General features: G+C 45.8%; 1 protein-coding gene across 1 annotated transcript in view; it reads left to right on the top strand.

Moving 5' to 3' along the window:
* The window catches only part of TULP3 (TUB like protein 3), a 47,443-nt gene extending 27,636 nt beyond the window's left edge, over positions 1 to 19,807 (top strand). Inside the window, exons 3-11 of the mRNA XM_033223207.1 lie at positions 1,610 to 1,769; positions 3,111 to 3,251; positions 7,759 to 7,856; positions 8,574 to 8,777; positions 10,987 to 11,099; positions 12,034 to 12,148; positions 15,799 to 15,897; positions 16,913 to 17,084; positions 18,147 to 19,807. Coding sequence (XP_033079098.1) covers positions 1,610 to 1,769; positions 3,111 to 3,251; positions 7,759 to 7,856; positions 8,574 to 8,777; positions 10,987 to 11,099; positions 12,034 to 12,148; positions 15,799 to 15,897; positions 16,913 to 17,084; positions 18,147 to 18,280 — 1,236 coding nt within the window. The 3' untranslated portion in view covers positions 18,281 to 19,807. The remainder of the gene's footprint in view (positions 1 to 1,609; positions 1,770 to 3,110; positions 3,252 to 7,758; positions 7,857 to 8,573; positions 8,778 to 10,986; positions 11,100 to 12,033; positions 12,149 to 15,798; positions 15,898 to 16,912; positions 17,085 to 18,146) is intronic.
* The last annotated feature ends 313 nt before the right edge of the window (positions 19,808 to 20,120 follow it).

The following is a 20,120-nucleotide window of genomic DNA, read 5'->3' as shown; positions in this document are numbered from 1 at the left end:
TTTTTTGATAGTCTCACCCCTTGGAGTGACTCTTCTTCCTGGAGGCACTTTTTAGAAACAGTATCAATGGAAAAAAGTAAACAGATGGCTTCTTTTGCCTGAAAAACAGTAGTAAGTGGGTTATAATATCTTTGTTTTTTAATCATGTCTTTACTTTTTAGCATGGGGCTTAACATTTTTCCTATTCTGAGTTATCTCAGATCCATAATAATTGCTATATATTATAAGCCCTTATTTGCCAAAAGGTACTAGTACTATGTGCTAGTACTCTCCATTTCATTGGTTTTTTCTTCTCATGGTCATCCGTTTTTCCTGACTTTTCTTGCTACCATAGTCTTTATCTTGCTTTTATTCATAGAGTTGACTGCTTTGTATTTGATATGTTCCAACTGCCATTTTTTCTTCTCACCCTTGATCCAAATTTGATTCCTAATTATATAAGATAAACAAGAATGCCAAACTTACTGCTCTTTAACTAATTAGAACATGGAAATAATTTGAGTTTTAGAGAATAATAAAGTTTTTTTCTTCCATTTACAAAAATAAGAAAACTTTGAAAAAAAAAAAAAGACTAGAAAAGAGAAAATAATCATGCCGTAGTCTACCTCTGAAGAAACCACCCTTGCTGTGCTCCTCCATCTTTCCCCCGTGCATGTGTGTTTGTATGTTTTGAGCTTGTAATCACATTGTGATAATGCTGTGATGGTTCCCATACCTCTTTAGTAGACTTGGTTGGAAATGCATTGTGTGAGGCAGGTGCAGTGGCTCACGCCTGTAATCCCAACACTTTGGGAGGCCAAGGCACCAGACTGCTTGAGCTCAGGAGTTTGAGACCAGCCTGGGCAATATGGGGAAACCCTGTCTCTACAAAAATACAAACATTAGCTGGGCGTGGTAGCGCACACCTGTAGTCCCAGCTATTCAGGAGGGTGAGGCAGAAGGATTGGGCACACCTTGGAGGTCGAGGCTGCAGTGAGCTGTGGTGGTGCCACTGCACTCAGCCTGGGCAACCAAGTGAGACTCTGTCTCAAAAAAAAAAGAAAAAAAATGCATCATCTGATTTTAAATAGATCTTTATAGGTGTTAGGTGTTCAAAAGTATTTGTTAAATGAAATGATTGAATCCTTAGTCCTCTCTGTGCCTCAGTTTTCCCATTTCTTTCTTTTTTTTTTTTTTTTTTTGAGACGGAGTCTCGCTCTGTCGCCCTGGCTGGAGTACAGTGGCCGGTTCTCAGCTCACTGCAAGCTCCGCCTCCCGGGTTTACGCCATTCTCCTGCCTCAGCCTCCCGAGTAGCTGGGACTACAGGCGCCCGCCACCTCGCCCGGCTGGTTTTTTTTTTTGTATTTTTTTTTTTTAGTAGAGACGGGGTTTCACCGTGTTAGCCAGGATGGTCTTGATCTCCTGACCTTGTGATCCACCCGTCTCGGCCTCCCAAAGTGCTGGGATTACAGGCTTGAGCCACCGCGCCCGGCCTTCCCATTTCTTAAATGGGGAAAAAATAATTTACAAGATGTTTTGTGAGGATCAGTGAAAAACAAATGAAATGCTGGAAGTGGCTAGGTCATGTCGAAACTCTACTTGCTGGCTAACATATCGCTTTTTTCCCAGCGGCTACTACTTGAGAAGAGGCAGAGGAAAAAGCGCCTTGAGCCATTTATGGTGCAGCCCAATCCAGAAGCCAGGCTACGGCGGGCGAAGCCAAGGGCCAGTGATGAGCAGACTCCCTTGGTGAACTGTCACACTCCCCACAGCAATGTCATCTTCCATGGTGTGTATTTAGGCAGCATCACTTCCTGCTGGGGTACAGTTTTCACACACCTAGAAGGCAGGAGGATTCTCAGACGGACCGAAGGGACAATATTATTAGCACCATTACTAGGTACCTTCACAAATCTTTATAAACACATTTGGGGTCTTTGAGGAGAATAAAAGCAATACAATCAGTGCAAGATGCCTTAAGGTTTGTGTCCATTTTAGAACTGTTTTTTTTGTTTTTTTTTTTGAGACGGAGTTTTGCTTTCGTCGCCCAGGCTGGAGTGCAATGGCATGATCTTGGCTCACTGCCAACCTCCTTCTCCTGGGTTCAGGTGATTCTCCTGCCTCAACCTCCTGAGTAGCTGGGTTTATAGGCGCCTGCCACCACGCCTGGCTAATTTTTTTTTATTTTTAGTAGAAACGGGGTTTTACCATGTTGGCCAGGCTTGTCTAGAACTCCTGACCCAGGTGATCCACCTGCCTTGGCCTCCCAAAGTGGTGGGATTACAGGCTTGAGCCACCATGCCCGGCAAGAACTGTTGTTTTCTAGATGCCGGATGAATGAGTTGAGAATGACCTATTTGAAGAGTTTTGGATTGTTCAATCATGGCAGAGGTGAATCATGAAGCCCAGAATAGGTAGAGAGCATCCATTCTTCCAATAGATAGTTCAAAGGACCATCTGAGATGGTGAGGGGTGGAGGAAGAATAAGATTGTAAGTTCCTCTAAATCAAGCCACCTGAGCTATTGGCTTGGACAGGATCTGTACTGTGGAGGACCTACTTTGTTTTCTTGGTCTCATTCTTAAGTTTCTGAAGTACATATTACTTCAGTTACTAAAGTACAAGTACATATTACTGTAGTAACAGAGCATGTTAAAATGAACACCAGGCTGGGCATGGTGGCTTATGCCTGTGATCCCAGCACTTTGGGAGGCCAGGCAGGTGGCTCGCTTAAGGCCAGGTGTTTGAAACTAGCCTGGGCAACATAACAAAACTCCATCTCTACAAAAAAATTAAAAATTAGCCAGGCGTAGTAGCACACACCTGTAGTCCCAGCTACTTGGGGTACTGAAGTGGGAGGATTGTTTGAGCCTAGGAAGTCGAGGCTACAGTGAGCTGTGATTACACCACTGCTCTCCAGCCTGGGTGACAGAGTGAGATCCTGTCTCAGCAAAAAAGAACACCAGTTCTGACCTACTCTCTTAACACATGTTCTTATGGATGTTAAGAAAGGAGGGGAGATAAAATGATTCGGTAGTTCTTCATTCTGATCACATATGCCAAATCTACCCAACTAAATAATGAATAATACTTTGCTCCTTTTTTAAAATTCATTTTATTTTGTCCCCTAGGTATTGATGGTCCAGCTGCTGTCCTGAAACCAGATGAAGTGCACACTCCATCAGTAAGCTCCCCTGCTTTGGAAGAAGATGCTGAAAACACCGTGGATACTGCTTCCAAGCCAGGGCTTCAGGAGAGTCTCCAAAAGCATGGTGAGGACTGGTAATGATTTTAAAGCAATTTGTCCTCTTCCTCCTTTGTAATCTTTTCCTTTCTTTTCAGTGTGGTTAACAATCTACATGACTCAAAATTACTCATGGCTTAGGGCCTCACAGGGGTGACAGTATTAAGCATCTTTTACATCTGAATGTTGGTAATTGTCAGCAATGGTAGTATTTATACTATTGCCTGAGAAAAAGAAGATAATTAAATATAAAATACTAGCTACCATAGATGACTGTTTCTCTCTTTTTGACTATTTTCAGTTCCCACCCTCTTCTTCTCACAGAGTTGTCACTCAACCCCTCTGCTCCACCTCCATTTCATAGTTGGTGATGATTGATAGCCTTTCTTCTAGTTGGAGCTCTCATTTCCATAAATATTCCCATACATTTCAAAGGTCCCTTGTAGTCTTCTTTCCTTTTTAGAAAAATAATTTTATAATGAGAAGGGATTAAGCATCCCCTTTTCAGATGAGAAAACTGAAGCCCAATAATGAATATCTATTGGGTACCTTCTTTGCATTAGGCAAACATTGCTAGGTCGTGGGATATATGAATCAGGAGACTCATATACCACAGAATGGCATCATAAATGAACGTTTAAACAAATTCGTATATTCACTTATTTAGAAAGTATGTTGTGGCCAGGCGCAGTGGCTCACACCTGTAATGCCAGCACTTTGGGAGGCCAAGTTGGGTGGATCACCTGAAGGTCAAGAGTTTGAGACCAGCACATGGTGAAACCCCGTCTCTACTAAAAATATAAAAAAATTAGCCAAGTGTGGTGGTGGGTGCCTGTAATCCCAGCTACTCAGGAGGCTGAGGCAGGAGAATCACTTGAACTTCGGAGGCGGAGGTTGCAGTGAACCACGATTGCGCCATTGCACTCCAGCCTGGGCAACAAGAGTGAAACTTCTTCTCAAAAAAAAGAAAGGAAAAGAAAGTATGTTTTGAGTCCAGGCATGGTGGCTCATGCCTATAATCCTAACACTTTGGGAGGCTGAGGCGGGCAGATCACTTGAGTCCAAGGGTTCAAGACCAGCCTGGGCAACATGGAGAAACCTTGTCTCTACAAAAAATGCAAAAAAAAAAAAAAAAAAATTGGCTGGGTGCAGTGATGCACACCTGTAATCCCAGCTGCTTGGGGGGCCGAGGCAGGAGGATGGCTTGAGCCTGGGAAGCGGAGATTGCACTAAGCTTGAGATTGCGCCACTGCACTTCAGCCTGGGTTACAGAGCAGGACCCTGTCTCAACCCCAAAAAAAAGTAAAGTAAGAAAGTATGTTTTGAGTACATCCCTATCTCAGGCAACATTCTAGGTACTTAGGGTACGTGAGTAAGCATGGTTCTTGCCCTCATGGAGCACTCACTCTAATTGAAGCTTCATGCACTTAAATAGGCTAGAGCTACAAAATCAAGATGCTGAGAGAACCCGACGCCTCACTCCATTTGGAGGCTTGGGAGCCTTCCCAGATAAAGTGATATTTGAGCTAGTGCCTGATTCAGGAAGAGGTGCTGGCCAGTTCATCATGGCAGCAGCTCAGGGCATGTGGTCATAGAGCAGGAAGGGGGATGTAGAGAGATGAGCCAGGACAGGGAAGTAGGCTCTAATTATATGGGACCTAATAGATCACATCAGGAATTGGGACTTTAAGGAGTAATAGAAGGCTGGGCATGGTGGCTCATACCTGTAATCCCAGCACTTAAAGAGGCTGAGGTGGGAGGATTGCTTGAAGTTAGGTGTTTAGGACCAGCCAGGGCAACATAGCAAGACCCAGTGTCTAACAAAAAAATTTTTAAAATTAGCTGGGTGTGGTGGTAGTCGCAGCTACTTGAGAGGTTGTACTGGGAGGATTGCTCGAGCCCAGCTGATTGAGGATGCAGTGAGCTATGATCATGCCACAGCACTCCAGCCTGGGTGACAGAATGAAACCATGTCTCTAAAAATAAAAAAAAAAAAAACAACTGGGTTGGGCGGAGTGGCTCATGCTTATAACCCCAGCACTTTGGGACACTGAGGTGGGAGGATTGCTTGAGCCTCAGAGTTTGAGACTACAGTGAGCCAGGATTCTGTTGCTGCCTGTGTGTAGAGTGAGACCCTGTCTCAAAAAAAATAAATAAAAATTAATTAAAAAAAAAAAAAATAGGGTTGGGCGCTGTGGCTTACGCCTGTAATCCCAGCACTTTGGGAGGCCGAGGCGGGCAGATCATGAGGTCAGGAGATCGAGACCATCCTGGCTAACACAGTGAAACCCCATCTCTACTAAAAATACAAAAATTTAGCTGGGCATGGTGGTGGGGCCCTGTAGTCCCAGCTACTTGGGAGGCTGAGGCAGGAGAATGGCGTGAACCCAAGAGGCGGAGCTTGCAGTGAGCCGAGATTGCACCACTGCACTCCAGCCTGGGTGACAGAGCAAGACTACGTCTCAAAAAAAAAAAAAAAGGCCAAGACAGGTGGATCACGAGGTCAGGAGATCGAGACCACCCTGGCCAACATGGTGAAACCCTGTCTCTATTAAAAATACAAAAATTAGCTGGGCATGGTGGCACATGCCTGTAATCCCAGCTACTCAGGAGGTTGAGGCAAGAGAATCGCTTGAACCAGGGAGTCAGAGGTTGCAGTGAGCAGAGATTGCGCCACTGCATTCCAGCCTGGCGACAGAGCAAGACTCCGTCTCAAAAAAAAAGTTCTTAGAGTGGCTAAGTAATGTGTCATAGATCATACTGCTAGTTAGGAGGCAAACTTGGGCAGAATAAATCACATGAGCAAAGGCTAGGTGTAAAAACATGACATTTCTGTGCAAACAGGGCCAGGTGACCAGAGTGTATGGTGTAGGAAAGGCAATTTGGTGACATGGATTTGAGCACAGCTCTTGGGCCAGCTTGCTTGGTTTTGAATTTCTATTCTGCCACTTCTGGCTGGGAAGAAGAGCATACAACTTCACTTTTCTCTGCCTCAGTTCTCCTGTCTTTAACATGAAGGTGACCATGGTACTTTCCTATTATTTTACTACCACTATTTTTATAACAAAAGAAAGTAAAAGATGTGGGTTGGACAGATAGGATGAGTTAGAGCAAAAATAATTTTCTATTTAACCAAAGCTAAATTACTTACCTTGAGTCAACTAGCTGAAAAGTGGCAGATTTAGATTTTCTGATTCTTAGTCTAGTTCTTCATCCCTGACTGTAAATACCACATTGTCTGCTTTTGCACTGCTCTGTGAAGTGGCTGTATTCTTTCTCAGAACTGGCCTTTCAGTGCCAGATGAATTAATGCCTTTTCATGTCTCAACAGGTTGCATCTTGACTATAAAACCCATTAAGTGCTGTTTTGATTGAATTCTAAGAAGTGTCAGTTTGGCAGGTTATGTCCCCATAAGTGGGTCCAATTTGCTTGTCTTAAAAGTTTCAGAGAGGGCCGGGCGCGGTGGCTCAAGCCTGTAATCCCAGCACTTTGGGAGGCCGAGACGGGCGGATCACGAGGTCAGGAGATCGAGACCATCCTGGCTAACACTGTGAAACCCCATCTCTACTAAAAAATACAAAAAACTAGCCGGCGACGTGGCGGGCGCCTGTAGTCCCAGCTACTCGGGAGGCTGAGGCAGGAGAATGTCGTGAACCCGGAAGGCGGAGCTTGCAGTGAGCTGAGATCCGGCCACTGCACTCCAGCCCGGCGACAGAGCGAGACTCCGTCTCAAAAAAAAAAAAAAAAGAAAAAGAAAGAAAGAAAAAAAAAAACCTTTTATATAGACAGATCTCAAACTCATGGCCTCAAGCAATCCTTCTGCCTCAGCCTCCCAAAGTGCTAGGAGTACAGGTGTGAGCCACTGTGCCCTGCCTAAATTTTTTTTTTTTTTTTTTTGAGACAGTCTTACTCTGTTGCTCAGGCTGGAGTGCAGTGGCGCAATCTCAGCTCACTGCAAGCTCTGCCTCCCAGGTTCAAGCGATTCTCCTGCCTCAGCCTCCCGAGTAGCTGGACTACAGGCGCCCACCACCATGCCCGGCTAATTTTTTGTATTTTTAGTAGAGACGGGGCTTCACCATGTTAGCTGGATGGTCTCGATCTCCTGACCTCGTCATCTGCCCACCTCAGCCTCCCAAAGTGCTGGGATTACAGGTGTGAGCCACTGTACCCAGCCTGCCCTGACTAAAATTTACAAGTTTAATCATTTTTAAGTGTGAGATTCAGTGACATTAAGTACATTAGCAATGTTGTGCAACCACCACTACCATCCAACTCCAGAACTTTTTCATCATCCCAGAGACTTCACATCCATTCAAGATAATTCCTCATTCTCCCCTGCCCCCAGGCCCTAGTAACCTCTATTCTACTTTCTGTCTCTATGAATTTGCCTGTTTTATGTATTTGGACAAAATAGTTGTGTTTAGGGTCAGAATAGTTAGGAAGGTTTTAAGCAAAAAAATTAAAACTATCTTTGTTTCAAAGACCTTTTGTAAACCAGTGTTGGCAGTGCTAACAGTTCCTCCTTTTCTGCTAGGTATCTCTGAAAGTGTGAACTTCGATGAGGAGACTGATGGAAGATCCCAGTCAGCATGTTTAGAAAGACCAAATTCTGCATCCAGCCAGAATTCAACTGTATGTAGTTCTGAAACTTCTTCCGTTAGAGCTAACTTGACTCTTTCTCAAACATATCTTCAGTATGTGTGTGTGTGTGTGTGTGTATGTATGTATGTATGTATTTATTTATTTATTTTTGAGACAGAGTCTCACTCTGTCACCCAGGCTGGAAGTGCAGTGGCGCGATCTCGGCTCACTGCAAACTCCGCCTCCCGGTTCACGCCATTCTCCTGCCTCAGCCTCCTGAGTAGCTGGGACTACAAGCGCCCACCACCACGCCCAGCTAATTTTTTGTATTTTTAGTAGAGACGGGGTTTCACCATGTTAGCCAGAATGGTCTCGATCTCCTGAGCTTGTGATCCACCCGCCTCAGCCTCCCAAAGTGCTGGGATTACAGGTGTGAGCCACCGTTCCCAGCCCTCAAACATATCTTCAGTATTTAAATACCATTAGTGAATGAGGGTTCCTTCAGAAGTTTAAGCTCAAATTTAGCTTATGATCTAATTTTTTCTATCTCAGGTCAGCTATTGTGAGGGTTTGTCCCATTTGCATAGTTAGCTCTTCATTACTCTCAATATTCATATCCTTATTTAACCTTTCAGTTTTCCTTATTCTGTCAGAAGACTGAAGACACAGGGGTAAATTACTAAGTTGCTTTGTCCACTAAGTGTTTCTCAAAGAGAATCAGATTTTGAGTCCCGGCCTCTTGTCGCTCATGTATGGCTGTCCTTTCAGGATACAGGCACTTCCTGTTCTGCTACTGCAGCCCAACCAGCTGATAACCTCCTGGGAGACATAGACGACCTGGAGGACTTTGTGTATAGTCCTGCCCCTCAAGGTGTCACAGTAAGATGTCGGATAATCCGGGATAAAAAGGGAATGGATCGGGGCCTCTTCCCCACCTACTATATGTACTTGGAAAAAGAAGAAAATCAGAAGGTATGAGAACTGATTTCTAAGAAAACTCTTGAGAGAGAGAAGAATGTTGTGGGAATAGATTGTTGATGGGCCTTAGGGAACTAACTCTGGTATTAGACCAAGGCAGCTAGAAGCAGATTGTATCTCTCAATCCCCAGATGCTGTGTTCTCATTTTCTGCAAAGAGCTCATGGTCTAATAGGCAGCAAGCTCTACCCTCCCACAAATAAGAGCTTTATCCACAATGTGGGAAAATGGACAGGTATTTTTTAATGTAATTTTACAGGTATTTTGTAATGTAAGTTTTCACCTGTCTCCCATGATGTAGTTTTTGGATGCTACTGGTTTTTTTTTTGTTTTTTTGTTTTTTAATGATAAAACATGACATTGTGGAAGGACAGCGCGTTTTAGGGAATAGGATGGATTAGAAAGACAGAAGGACATACAAGTTAAATGTCTTGTTTCTCACCCTAGAAATTCCAATTTATTTTATAAGTTTGAGCCAATTTAATATGTGCCGATGAACTTTATTAATTTTATATTAATACCAGGTCTTAAGAGATGATTTTAAGAGCCTAGAAATGAGATAATGATAGTAGGTATTAATTGTTCTAACCACCATTTATTGAGTGTTTACAACAGAACAACCATGTACATATATGTTTATATATATTATCACCTGTAATCCTTGTAGCCACCTTGTTAGGTAGGATTTCTCATCTGTTTTAAAGATGAGGTAACTAACTGGGGCTTAGGGAGTGACTTACCTACCCCAAATTGCACTAAGTGATGGCAGAGCCAAATTCAAACCTATTTCTGCATAATTCTAAAGTCTTCCTGCTTAGCCACTGCCACTCTCCTGCTTCCCTATTATGGTCCTAGTCTAGTAGAGTTTAGGAAGGATGCCTACATAGGATGGTATTCATGCCATTGAAGTCACAGTGGTTTAAAACAACAGCAATATAGAGAAAAAGAGTATTTCCTCCCTGGAGAGCCTTCCCTTTTGCCCCTTCTTGCCCTTTGCCTAATCAAAGTCTTTCCTGATGTGCTCCACCAGATGTGGTTGACATTCCTTTGTCTGTGTCCCCATGGCATTTAGAAAGCTATCACAGGCCAGGTGCGGTGGCTCACGCCTATAATCCCAGCACTTTGGGAGGCTGAGGTGGGTGGATCCCTTGAGGACAGGAGCTCGAGACCAGCTTGGCCAACATGGGGAGACCCTGTCTCTAGCAAAAAATAAAAAAATTAGCCAGGAGTGGTGGCATGCACCTGTAGTTCCAGCTACTCGGGAGGCTAAGGCAGGAAAATCACTTGAACCTGGGAGCCAAGGGTTGCAATGAGCTGTGATTGCGCCACTGCACTCTAGCCTGGGTGACAGAGTGAGACCCTGTCTCAAAAAAAAAAAAAGAAAAAGAAAGAAAGAAAGCCATCACAGTAAAGAATGGGAAGGTATTCAGGATCCTGTCTCTCCTAAAGTTGGAAAGACTCTTAATCATGGCATTGAATGAACATTGATTGTTATTTATTTTTTGGATTCTGCAAGGTTGCCCAGGCTGGCCTTGAACTCCTGGACTCCAGTGATCCCTCTACCTCAGCCTTCCAAGCAGCTGGGATTATAGGCTCATGCCACCTGGCCCAGCTTTGGAGATTTTTTTTTTTAACTGGAAGTTTTTAGGGATGAAGTTGTAACTAATCATATGGAGACTCAAGCTAGTGAATTTAGAAAAACTGTACAGGAAGAAAACCCTGTTAGTGAATTTTTTTTTTTTTTTTGAGACAGACTCTCACTCTGTCACCCAGGCTGGAGTGCAGTGGCACATCTGGGTTCACTGCAAGCTCCGCCTCCTGGGTTCATGCCATTCTCCTGCCTCAGCCTCCCGAGTAGCTGGGACTACAGGCTCCCGCCGCCTCGCCCGGCTAATTTTTTGTATTTTTAGTAGAGACGGGGTTTCACTGGGTTAGCCAGGATGGTCTCGATCTCCTGACCCTGTGATCCGCCCACCTCAGCCTCCCAAAGCGCTAGGATTACAGGGGTGAGCCACTGCACCCAGCCTGATAGTGAATTCTGATAAGAGAGTTAGAAAAAGGGATAAAGACCCAAAGATTAACAGCCTAGACATATGCTGGGGACTTGCTAAACACTGGCTGAATGAGTAGGTACGACAACCATGGCCAGGGGCGGGGTGGGTTCTCTCGACTTCATTTTTGACTGACACTTTTTCTTTTCCCAGATATTTCTTCTTGCAGCTAGAAAGCGGAAAAAGAGCAAAACAGCCAACTACCTTATCTCCATTGATCCAGTTGATTTATCTCGTGAAGGAGAAAATTATGTCGGCAAGCTTAGGTGAAAGCAACCTTAGATCCCTGTCCTATTCTTTCTGATAGTCTTATTCCTATAGTTGCAGAACAGTTCATATCTTGGTTACAACTAGCATGTATTGATGTTGTAATCTTAAAAAAAAAAAAAAGGAAAGAAAGAAAAGAAAAAAAGAAAAAAAAAAAGGCTGGGTACAGTGGCTCACACCTGTAATCCCAGCACTTTGAGAGGCCAAGGCGGGTGGATCACTTGAGGTTAGGAGTTAGAGTCCAGCCTGGCCAACATGGCAGAAACCCCCTCTCTACTAAAAATACAAAAATCAGCCGGGTGTGGTAGCGCGTACCTATAATTCCAGCTACCAGCTACCCAGGAGGCTGAAGCACAAGAATTGCTTGAACCCAGGAGACAGAGGTTGCCATGAGCCAAGATAGCACCACTGAACCCCAACCTGGGTAACAGAATGAGAGTCTCAGAAAAATAAAAAAATAAGCGTGGTGTGGTGGCTTCGGCCTATAATCCCAGCATTTGGGGAGGCTGAGGTTGGAGGATCACTTGAGGCCAGGAGTTTGAGACCAGTCTGGGCAACACATTGAGACATCTCTTCAAAAAGTTTAAAAATTAGCCAGGCATGGCAGTGCTGGCCTGTAGCCCCAGCCACTCAGGAGGCTAAGGTGGGAGGATGGCTTGAGCCTGGGAGTTTGAGGCTGCCATGAGCTATGATCCCTGCCACTGCACTCCAGCTGGGTGACAGAGCGAGAACCTGTCTCAGATGAATGAACAAGTAAATAAAAAGTTAAAAGAAAATCTCAGTTCCTTCCTTGCTTTAATGGGGTATTTTTGAAAAAGTGATGATGAACATTTAGACATTTGGAAAATAGGCTTCCATTTTCCTTCTCTTAGAGTGTGTTTGTATAAGAAAAAAATTACCGATCATTATGGTGACTTTTTCTCCTGACTCCAGATCCAACCTCATGGGGACCAAGTTTACAGTTTACGACCACGGTATCTGCCCCATCAAGGGCCGGGGTCTGGTAGGAGCGGCCCACACCCGGCAGGAGCTGGCTGCCATCTCCTATGTGAGTGCTGCTTTCCCAAGGCCCACTTCCTGCCCTTCTGATGTCCTGCTGGCACGTTTCACCTAGTGTCGCTAAAGAACCTCCCCTCCTGGCCAGGCGCGGTGGCTCAAGCCTATAATCCCAGCACTTTGGGAGGCCGAGACGGGTGGATCACGAGGTCAGGAGATCGAGACCATCCTGGCTAACACGGTGAAACCCCGTCTCTACTAAAAAATACAAAAAAAAACTAGCCAGGCGAGGTGGCGGGCACCTGTAGTCCCAGCTACTCGGGAGGCTGAGGCAGGAGAATGGCGTAAACCTGGGAGGCGGAGCTTGCAGTGAGCTGAGATCCGGCCACTGCACTCCAGCCTGGGCGACAGAGCGAGACTCCATCTCAAAAAAAAACAAAAAACAAAAAAAACCCTCCCCTCCCAAGCTTGTTTCTATTTCTGATTTCTGTTGCTGTACCATTTTCTCCATGTATTTTAGTTATTTGAATTGCCAAGTTCAATTATTTTTCACTCTCAGAATATTTCTTCCCTTATTTCCTCTTCTTTTTTCCTGCTGCCACTTAGTTCAGACCTTGACTTCTTATCCAGTGGCCAAAGGTTACAATAAATTAAAGCTGATCTTTTTTTGCTTTTAATCTTTTCCTATCTAGTTCATTCTCTTTTTTCTCATTTTAATCTTTTTCTTATTTTTTTCCTCTTTTTGGCATTTATAGGTCACTTCTTTTTAAATTTCTTTTTTTTTTTGAGACGGAGTCTTGCTCTGCCACCAGGCTGGAGTGCAGTGGCCGGATCTCAGCTCACTGCAAGCTCTGCCTCCGGGTTTACGCCATTCTCCTGCCTCAGCCTCCGAGTAGCTGGGACTACAGGCGCCCGCCTCGTCGCCCGGCTAGTTTTTTGTATTTTTAAGTAGAGACAGGGTTTCACCGTATTAGCCAGGATGGTCTCGATCTCCTGACCTCGTGATCCGCCCGTCTCGGCCTCCCAAAGTGCTGGGATTACAGGCTTGAGCCACCGCGCCCGGCCTTAAATTTCATCTTATTATTTGTTTTATTGTACTTTTTCATTTTATTTCACACCTAGGAAAGACCTGAGAACTGTCTAGCTCATTCTCTACTGCTACCAAATGAATCTTCCTGAAACAAGGCTCTAGCTAATCCTCCTGTTCTGCTTCAAATCTTTTTTTTTTTTTTTTTTTTTTTTGAGACAGAGTCTCGCTCTGTCGCCCGGGCTGGAGTGCAGTGGCCGGATCTCAGCTCACTGCAAGCTCCGCCTCCCGGGTTCACGCCATTCTCCTGCCTCAGCCTCCCGAGTAGCTGGGACTACAGGCGCCCGCCTCATCGCCCGGCTAGTTTTTTGTATTTTTTAGTAGAGACAGGGTTTTACCGTATTAGCCAGGATGGTCTCGATCTCCTGAGCTCGTGATCTGCCCGTCTCAGCCTCCCAAAGTGCTGGGATTACAGGCTTGAGCCACCGCGCCCGGCCTTGCTTCAAATCTTTTCGTGACTACCCATTGTGTAAGACCTAACATGGCAGCATTTGCTTTCAGACTCCTCTATTGGCTCAACCCCGCTCCCCATCATTCTAGCCAAGCAGCCCTCCTGTGATTCCTTTGTCCAACCACACTCATCTTTCCTCCTTGGAGATGCTTCCCTTTTCCTCTTTCTTGCCTTTTGCCTTTTCAAAGTCTTTTCTGATGTACTCCACTAGATGTGGTTGACATTCCTTTGTCTGTGTCCTTGTGGCATTTGTAACCCACATGTACTTGTTATTATTTGTTCAACATGAACCGTCTCCACCAGTTTGTAAATTCTTGTGAACTCTTACTCATGGCTGTATCCATACTAGCACATGGCCTGGCACACGGTAGGTATTCAAAGAGTTGTTGAGTAAGAGAAAGCAAGAAGGAATTGACCCATCTCAGCTGGGTTTTTTAATTACAAAGTCTCAACTTTCTTAAGTTGAAATGAATCCCATCATTTGACTCCCATGAGATCTTATCTACGTGCCTGAGAACCATTTGACTTCAACACTTGGATGTAAAGTGTCTTTCCTCTATAGCTTTCGTACATAATCTGCTTAGCTTGGCTGGGGTTGTTGGCTCACAGCTGTAATCCCAGCACTTTGGGAGGCTGAGGCCGGCAGATCACTTGAGCCCAGGAGAGACCAGCCTAGGCAACGTGGTGAAACCCTGTCTCTACTAAAAATACAAAAACTAGCTGGGCGTGGTGGCAGTCACTGGAGTCCCAGCTACTGGAGGCACTGAGGCAAGAGGATCACTTGAGTCTTAGGAGGGTCGAGGCTGCAGTGAGCTGTGTTCACGCCATGCACTCCAGCCTGGGCGACAGCATGAGATCCTGTTTAAAAAATAATAATAATCGGCCGGGCGCGGTGTCTCATGCCTGTAATCCCAACACTTCAGGAGGCTGATGTGGGTGGATCACCTGAAGTCAGGAGGTCGAGACCAGCCTGGCCAACATGGCGAAACCCCGTCTCTACTAAAAATATAAAAAAATTAGCCAGGCGTGGTGGCAGGCACCTATAACCCCAGCTACTCGGGAGGCTGAGGCAGAAGAATTGCTTGAACCCAGGAGGCAGAGGTTGCACTCCAGCCTGGGTGACAGAGCAAGACTCCGTCTCAAAATAAAATAAGAATAATCTGCTTGGCTTGACAGGCATTTTTAACATCTAGTGCGGGCCTTATTTAACCACAACTCATTCTCACTGTATGTAATCTAGTGCCATGCCCTCACTGGGAAATAAATATGTGTTGGTGCTGACAAAGTTGGGCAGTTTGTTCACAGTTATCTCAAATCTCATTTAAGACTCAAGAGTAAGAGGCCGGGCGTGGTGGCTTACTCCTGTAATCACAGCACTTTGGGAGGCCGAGATGGGTGGATCACCTGAGGTCGGGAACTGGAGACCAGCCTGACCAACATGGAGAAACCCTGTCTCGACTTAAAAAAAAAAAAAAATACAAAATTAGCCGGGCGTGCTGGCGGGTGCCTGTAGTCCCATCTACTCGGGAGGCTGCGGCAGGAGAATGGCGTGAACCCGGGAGACAGAGCTTGCAGTGAGTGGGGATTGCGCCACTGCACTCCAGCGCGGGCGACAGAGCAAGACTCTGTCTCGGAAAACAAAACAACAAAAAAAAGAGTTATAAAGAGATATATTACTTTCCTGTTTTTGACTCTCTGTTTACAGCAAAGTAATAAAATTATTTTTGGTACACATGATTTATTATATTTTTTATTTATTTATTTTTTTGGCAGAGTCTCACTCTTGTCGCCCAGACTGGAGTGCAATGATGCGATCTCGGCTCACTGCAGCCTCCGCCTCCTGGGTTCAAGCGATTCTCCTGCCTCAGCCTCCTTAGTAGCTGGGATTACAGGCACTTGCCACCACGCCTGGCTAATTTTTGTATTTTTAGTAGAGACAGCGTTTCACCATGTTGGCCAGACTGGTCTCAAACTCCTGACCTCAGGTGATCTGCCCACCTCAGCCTCCCAAAGTTCTGGGATTACAGGCGTGAGTCACCACCCCTGGCCAGTACACCTGATATTGTAAGCATCTTACGTTCCCAAGAAAGTCTCATGTTATAAAAGAATGTGGTCTCTATTTTTCTCCTGTTTCCAAGTTCTGCCTTGTTTTCCTATCTTCCAGGAGACGAACGTACTTGGATTTAAAGGTCCTAGGAAAATGTCTGTAATCATTCCTGGAATGACACTGAATCATAAGCAGATCTCATATCAGCCACAAAACGTGAGTAAGAACATATTTAAATCAGCAAAAGACTCTAAAAGACCGTAGTACAATACCGAGAGATTAATACCAAAAAAAAAAAAAAAAAAAAAATTGAGCTTCCAGAGCCCCACACTGGAGCGTGGCTCCATACCCTTCTTTAGGAGAGCTGCCCCTCCAGAACCTCAGGATAAGAGCAGTTGCAGGCCGGGCGCGGTGGCTCAAGCCTGTAATCCCAGCACTTTGGGAGGCCGAGACAGGCGGATCACAAGGTCAGGAGATCGAGACCATCCTGGCTAACACGGTGAAACCCCGTCTCTACTAAAAATACAAAAACTAGCCGGGCGAGGTGGCGGGCGCCTGTAGTCCCAGCTACTAGGGAGGCTGAGGCAGGAGAATGGCGTAAACCCGGAGGCGGAGCTTGCAGTGAGCTGAGATCCGGCCACTGCACTCCAGCCTGGGCGGCAGAGCAAGACTCCGTCTCAAAAAAAAAAAAAAAAAAAAAAGAGCAGTTGCAGAGTCGCTGCCTTGAAACCATTTTTTCGTCAGAGAAATGCTGGATAAAGTAGAATAATTTAGGCCGGGTGCGGTGGCTCAAGCCTGTAATCCCAGCACTTGGGAGGCCGAGACGGGCGGATCACGAGGTCAGGAGATCGAGACCATCCTGGCTAACACGGTGAAACCCCGTCTCTACTAAAAATACAAAAAGTAGCCGGGCGAGGTGGCGGGCGCCTGTAGTCCCAGCTACTCGGGAGGCTGAGGCAGGAGAATGGCGTAAACCCGGGAGGCAGAGCTTGCAGTGAGCTGAGATCTGGCCACTGCACTCCAGTCCGGGCCACAGAGCGAGACACTGCCTCAAAAAAAAAAAAAAAAAAAAAAAATAGAATAATTTAAAAACCTGTCTTCATTGTTGGCTTTCATTCTTTGCTTCTGGTTTACCCTTTCTGAAATGGAGAAAGTATTCTCCTCCTCTACCTTCTACCTTGTAGAGTTGTAGGGTTGTCAGTTACAAAGTAATGATTTTCCCTTTGGACAGAACCATGACAGTTTGCTCTCAAGGTGGCAGAACAAAACTATGGAAAATCTGATTGAACTGCACAACAAGGCCCCCGTCTGGAACAGTGACACCCAGTCCTATGTCCTCAACTTTCGTGGCCGGGTCACTCAGGCATCAGTGAAGAACTTCCAGATAGTGCACAAAAATGACCGTAAGCCTCCAGGAAGGGTTGGGTAGGAAGAGGAGGATAGACACTCTTACAAGATGGGAAATGCACATTCCCTGTATGCAATAGGAAATGATAGTCAGGAGATAATCATGGAGGAGAGAGAGGATTTCTTTGGAAAGATGAAACTACAGTTTTAGAGAAAACCTGTAAATCACTGTGTTGAGGAGGGGAGAGGAGTGTGAGAGATATGCTATAGCAAATCAGAAAAGCTGGCTGGGCATCATGGCTCACGTCTGTAATCTCAGCACTTTGTGAGGCTGAGGTGGGCAGATCACTTGAGACCAGAAGCTTAAGAGTAGCCTGGGCAACATGGTGTGAAACCCCATCTCTACAAAAAATAGAAAAAATTAGCTGGGCCTGGTGGCAGGCACTTGTAGTCCAAGCTACCTGGGAGGCTGAGGTGGGAGCATCACTTGAGCCAGGAGGTCAAGGCTGCAGTGAGCCGAGATTGCGTCACTGCACTCCAGCCTGGGCGACAGAGCGAGACTCCGTCTCAAAAAAAAAGAAAAAAAAAAACTCAGAGAAGTCCTAGAGTAGGTTGTTTGGGGAACAAAGGCAAGTGACCCCAGTAAAGGTTCCTGGCACCTCTAGCCTACGGAGCTTGTGGCGCTCCCAGCAAGCCGCTCTCTATTCTACAGAAACCTCGTGATTAACTGGCCTATTTGGAGGATTCTTTCTGTATCATAAATAGGTTTTCACTGGGCCAGTAATCCCAGCACTTTGGGAGGCCGAGGCAGGAGAATCACTTGGCCTAGGTGTTTGAGACCAGCTTGAGCAACACACTGAGACCCTATCTTCACAGAAAGTAAAATATTAGCCAGGCATGGTGGTGCTTGCCTGTAGTTCCCGCTACTCAAGAGGCTGAGGTGGGAGGATCACTTGAGCCTGGGATGGGAGGTCAAGGCTGCAGTGAGCTGTGGTCATTCCACTAGGCTCCAGCCTGGGCGACAGAGCAAAACCCCATCTCAGGAAAGGAAGAAAAAAAAGTTTTCCCCTAGTGCAACCACATTATATTCTAACATCTTGATTTCCTTCTGTTTCTAGCTGACTATATAGTCATGCAGTTTGGACGTGTGGCAGATGACGTGTTCACACTGGACTACAACTACCCACTTTGCGCAGTTCAGGCCTTTGGCATCGGTCTTTCTAGCTTTGACAGTAAGCTGGCATGTGAATGACAGAACAATCAGGCAGGGAGCCTTTCTCCCCACGGAGCTTTCAGGAGCGGACAGTGGCCTCCCCTTCCCCTCCCTGCCCCAAGACTTGAAGAGCAATAGTTTGCCCCTTTTGGAATGATCCCTGAATTTATAAAACACACACACGAAAAGCAATAGTTTGCCCCTTTTGGAATGATCCCTGAATTTATAAAACACATACACCCCATGCACTCTACTCCTTTTCCAGGTTTCATAGACTTGGTGAGGGATCACAGCTTAGCATGGTTGAGAGGTGATTTAAAGCACAGTCATGTTCTTGTCACATATAGTCTCCTGAAGCTAGAGTGGGATTTCCTGTGCTTGGAAACTTGCAGTAGAATCAGGGACTGACATTGCAGTTCCTCTCCTCTCTTCATTCCCTCACAGCAGATTGGCCAGCACCAATCTTAGTCAGAGTGGCTGTGATCACATTTGTGATCAATTATGTGAGAATTGTATATAATTGTCTTCATTTCAATTCAGGCTGAAAGCATAAACTCTAGAGGTGACTCAGTCAAGACTGACAGTAATTTGATAATTGCCTTCATTTTCAACCCAGGAGTGCCTCCCACAGCTATATCACTACGGATCCACTAGTGTGGAGCGACACACACACCTGCAGGCATCCGGTGCAAACATTTTGTCATTATCAAGAGAGTTGGCAGTATTGACCATTTAGTTTAGTTTTTTTTTTTTAAAAAAAAAAAGGTGGCAGGAGAGGCTTTGGGGAGGATCAGCCAGCAGACATGAGCACTGCTGGCCCGTGTGGCAGAGCTTTGGACTTTGTTCGCGGCTCCCCCAACCCAGGTTCATAGGCATAGAAGGTGTTTTGCTACATTTTTTGGATTATTACACCCCTCCACGTATTATGTGACTCTTACACCAGTTCATCCCTCCCAGAATGTATCCAAACCTTGAGAATACAGGAGCTCTGTGAGCTCCACCGTCAGCACCACTGAGCTGCACCCCTTGTGCATAGAACCATTTGCCAGCACTGGGTGGGACATCCATGGCGGCTGCTCCCTCAGACTTCCCTTCTGCAGACAAACCTCTCGCGCCTGCCTGTTGTTCCTGCACCACATCAGACAAGCATGTGAAGGAGAGCCAGCTGGGAGCTGCGGGAACCTTGGCTTGTCCCACCCGCGACAAGTCCCACCTTCTCGGTGAGGATGAGACTGTTTACATCTCAGGCATGTTTCCCACCAAGTGCCTCCCTCACAGCCGTGCCCAGAAGCCTCACACCTCGTCACCACCCCCCCCACCCTATCCTGAGGCACTGCCTGGCAGATGACCCTGGTTGACCGCAGAAGCTATTAATACACGACAGCATCTGGGGAAAGCCTTATGGTGGGCCAGGTGGGCCTCATCCTGCTGCCTCCTCCTCCCTCTGGTTTAAAGAGATATATAAACTAATTTCACATAATTTGTGTGTGCAGGTGATTGGTTTTTACATAAGTCCTATTTATACCTTTTCTATGTTATAGAAATAAAAGTTAATTTATATAAAAATGTGTCACTGCCTTTGCAAGTCCTGTGCCTCAGGAAGTTCCTACTGTCATGTTCTGTAATCATAATTGTCGTCTTGGTCCACATGCAGTGGCTCACGCCTATAATCCCAGCACTTTGGGAGGTTGAGGCAGGCAGATCACCTGAAGCCAAGAGTTGGAGACCAGCCTGGCCAACACAGCAAAACCCCGTCTCTACTAAAAATACCAAAATTAGCCAGGTGTGGCGGTGTGCGTCTGTAATCCCAGCTACTCAGGAGGCTGAGGCATGAGAATCGCTTGAACCCGGGAGGCTGGGGTTGCAGTGGGCAGAGATC

Source organism: Trachypithecus francoisi, unplaced genomic scaffold (assembly GCF_009764315.1).
Source record: "Trachypithecus francoisi isolate TF-2019V2 unplaced genomic scaffold, Tfra_2.0 Lachesis_group11, whole genome shotgun sequence".
Taxonomy (NCBI): domain Eukaryota; kingdom Metazoa; phylum Chordata; class Mammalia; order Primates; family Cercopithecidae; genus Trachypithecus; species Trachypithecus francoisi.
The sequence above is the reverse complement of the archived record's forward strand: the minus strand, read 5'-3'. Positions and strand labels throughout refer to the sequence as shown.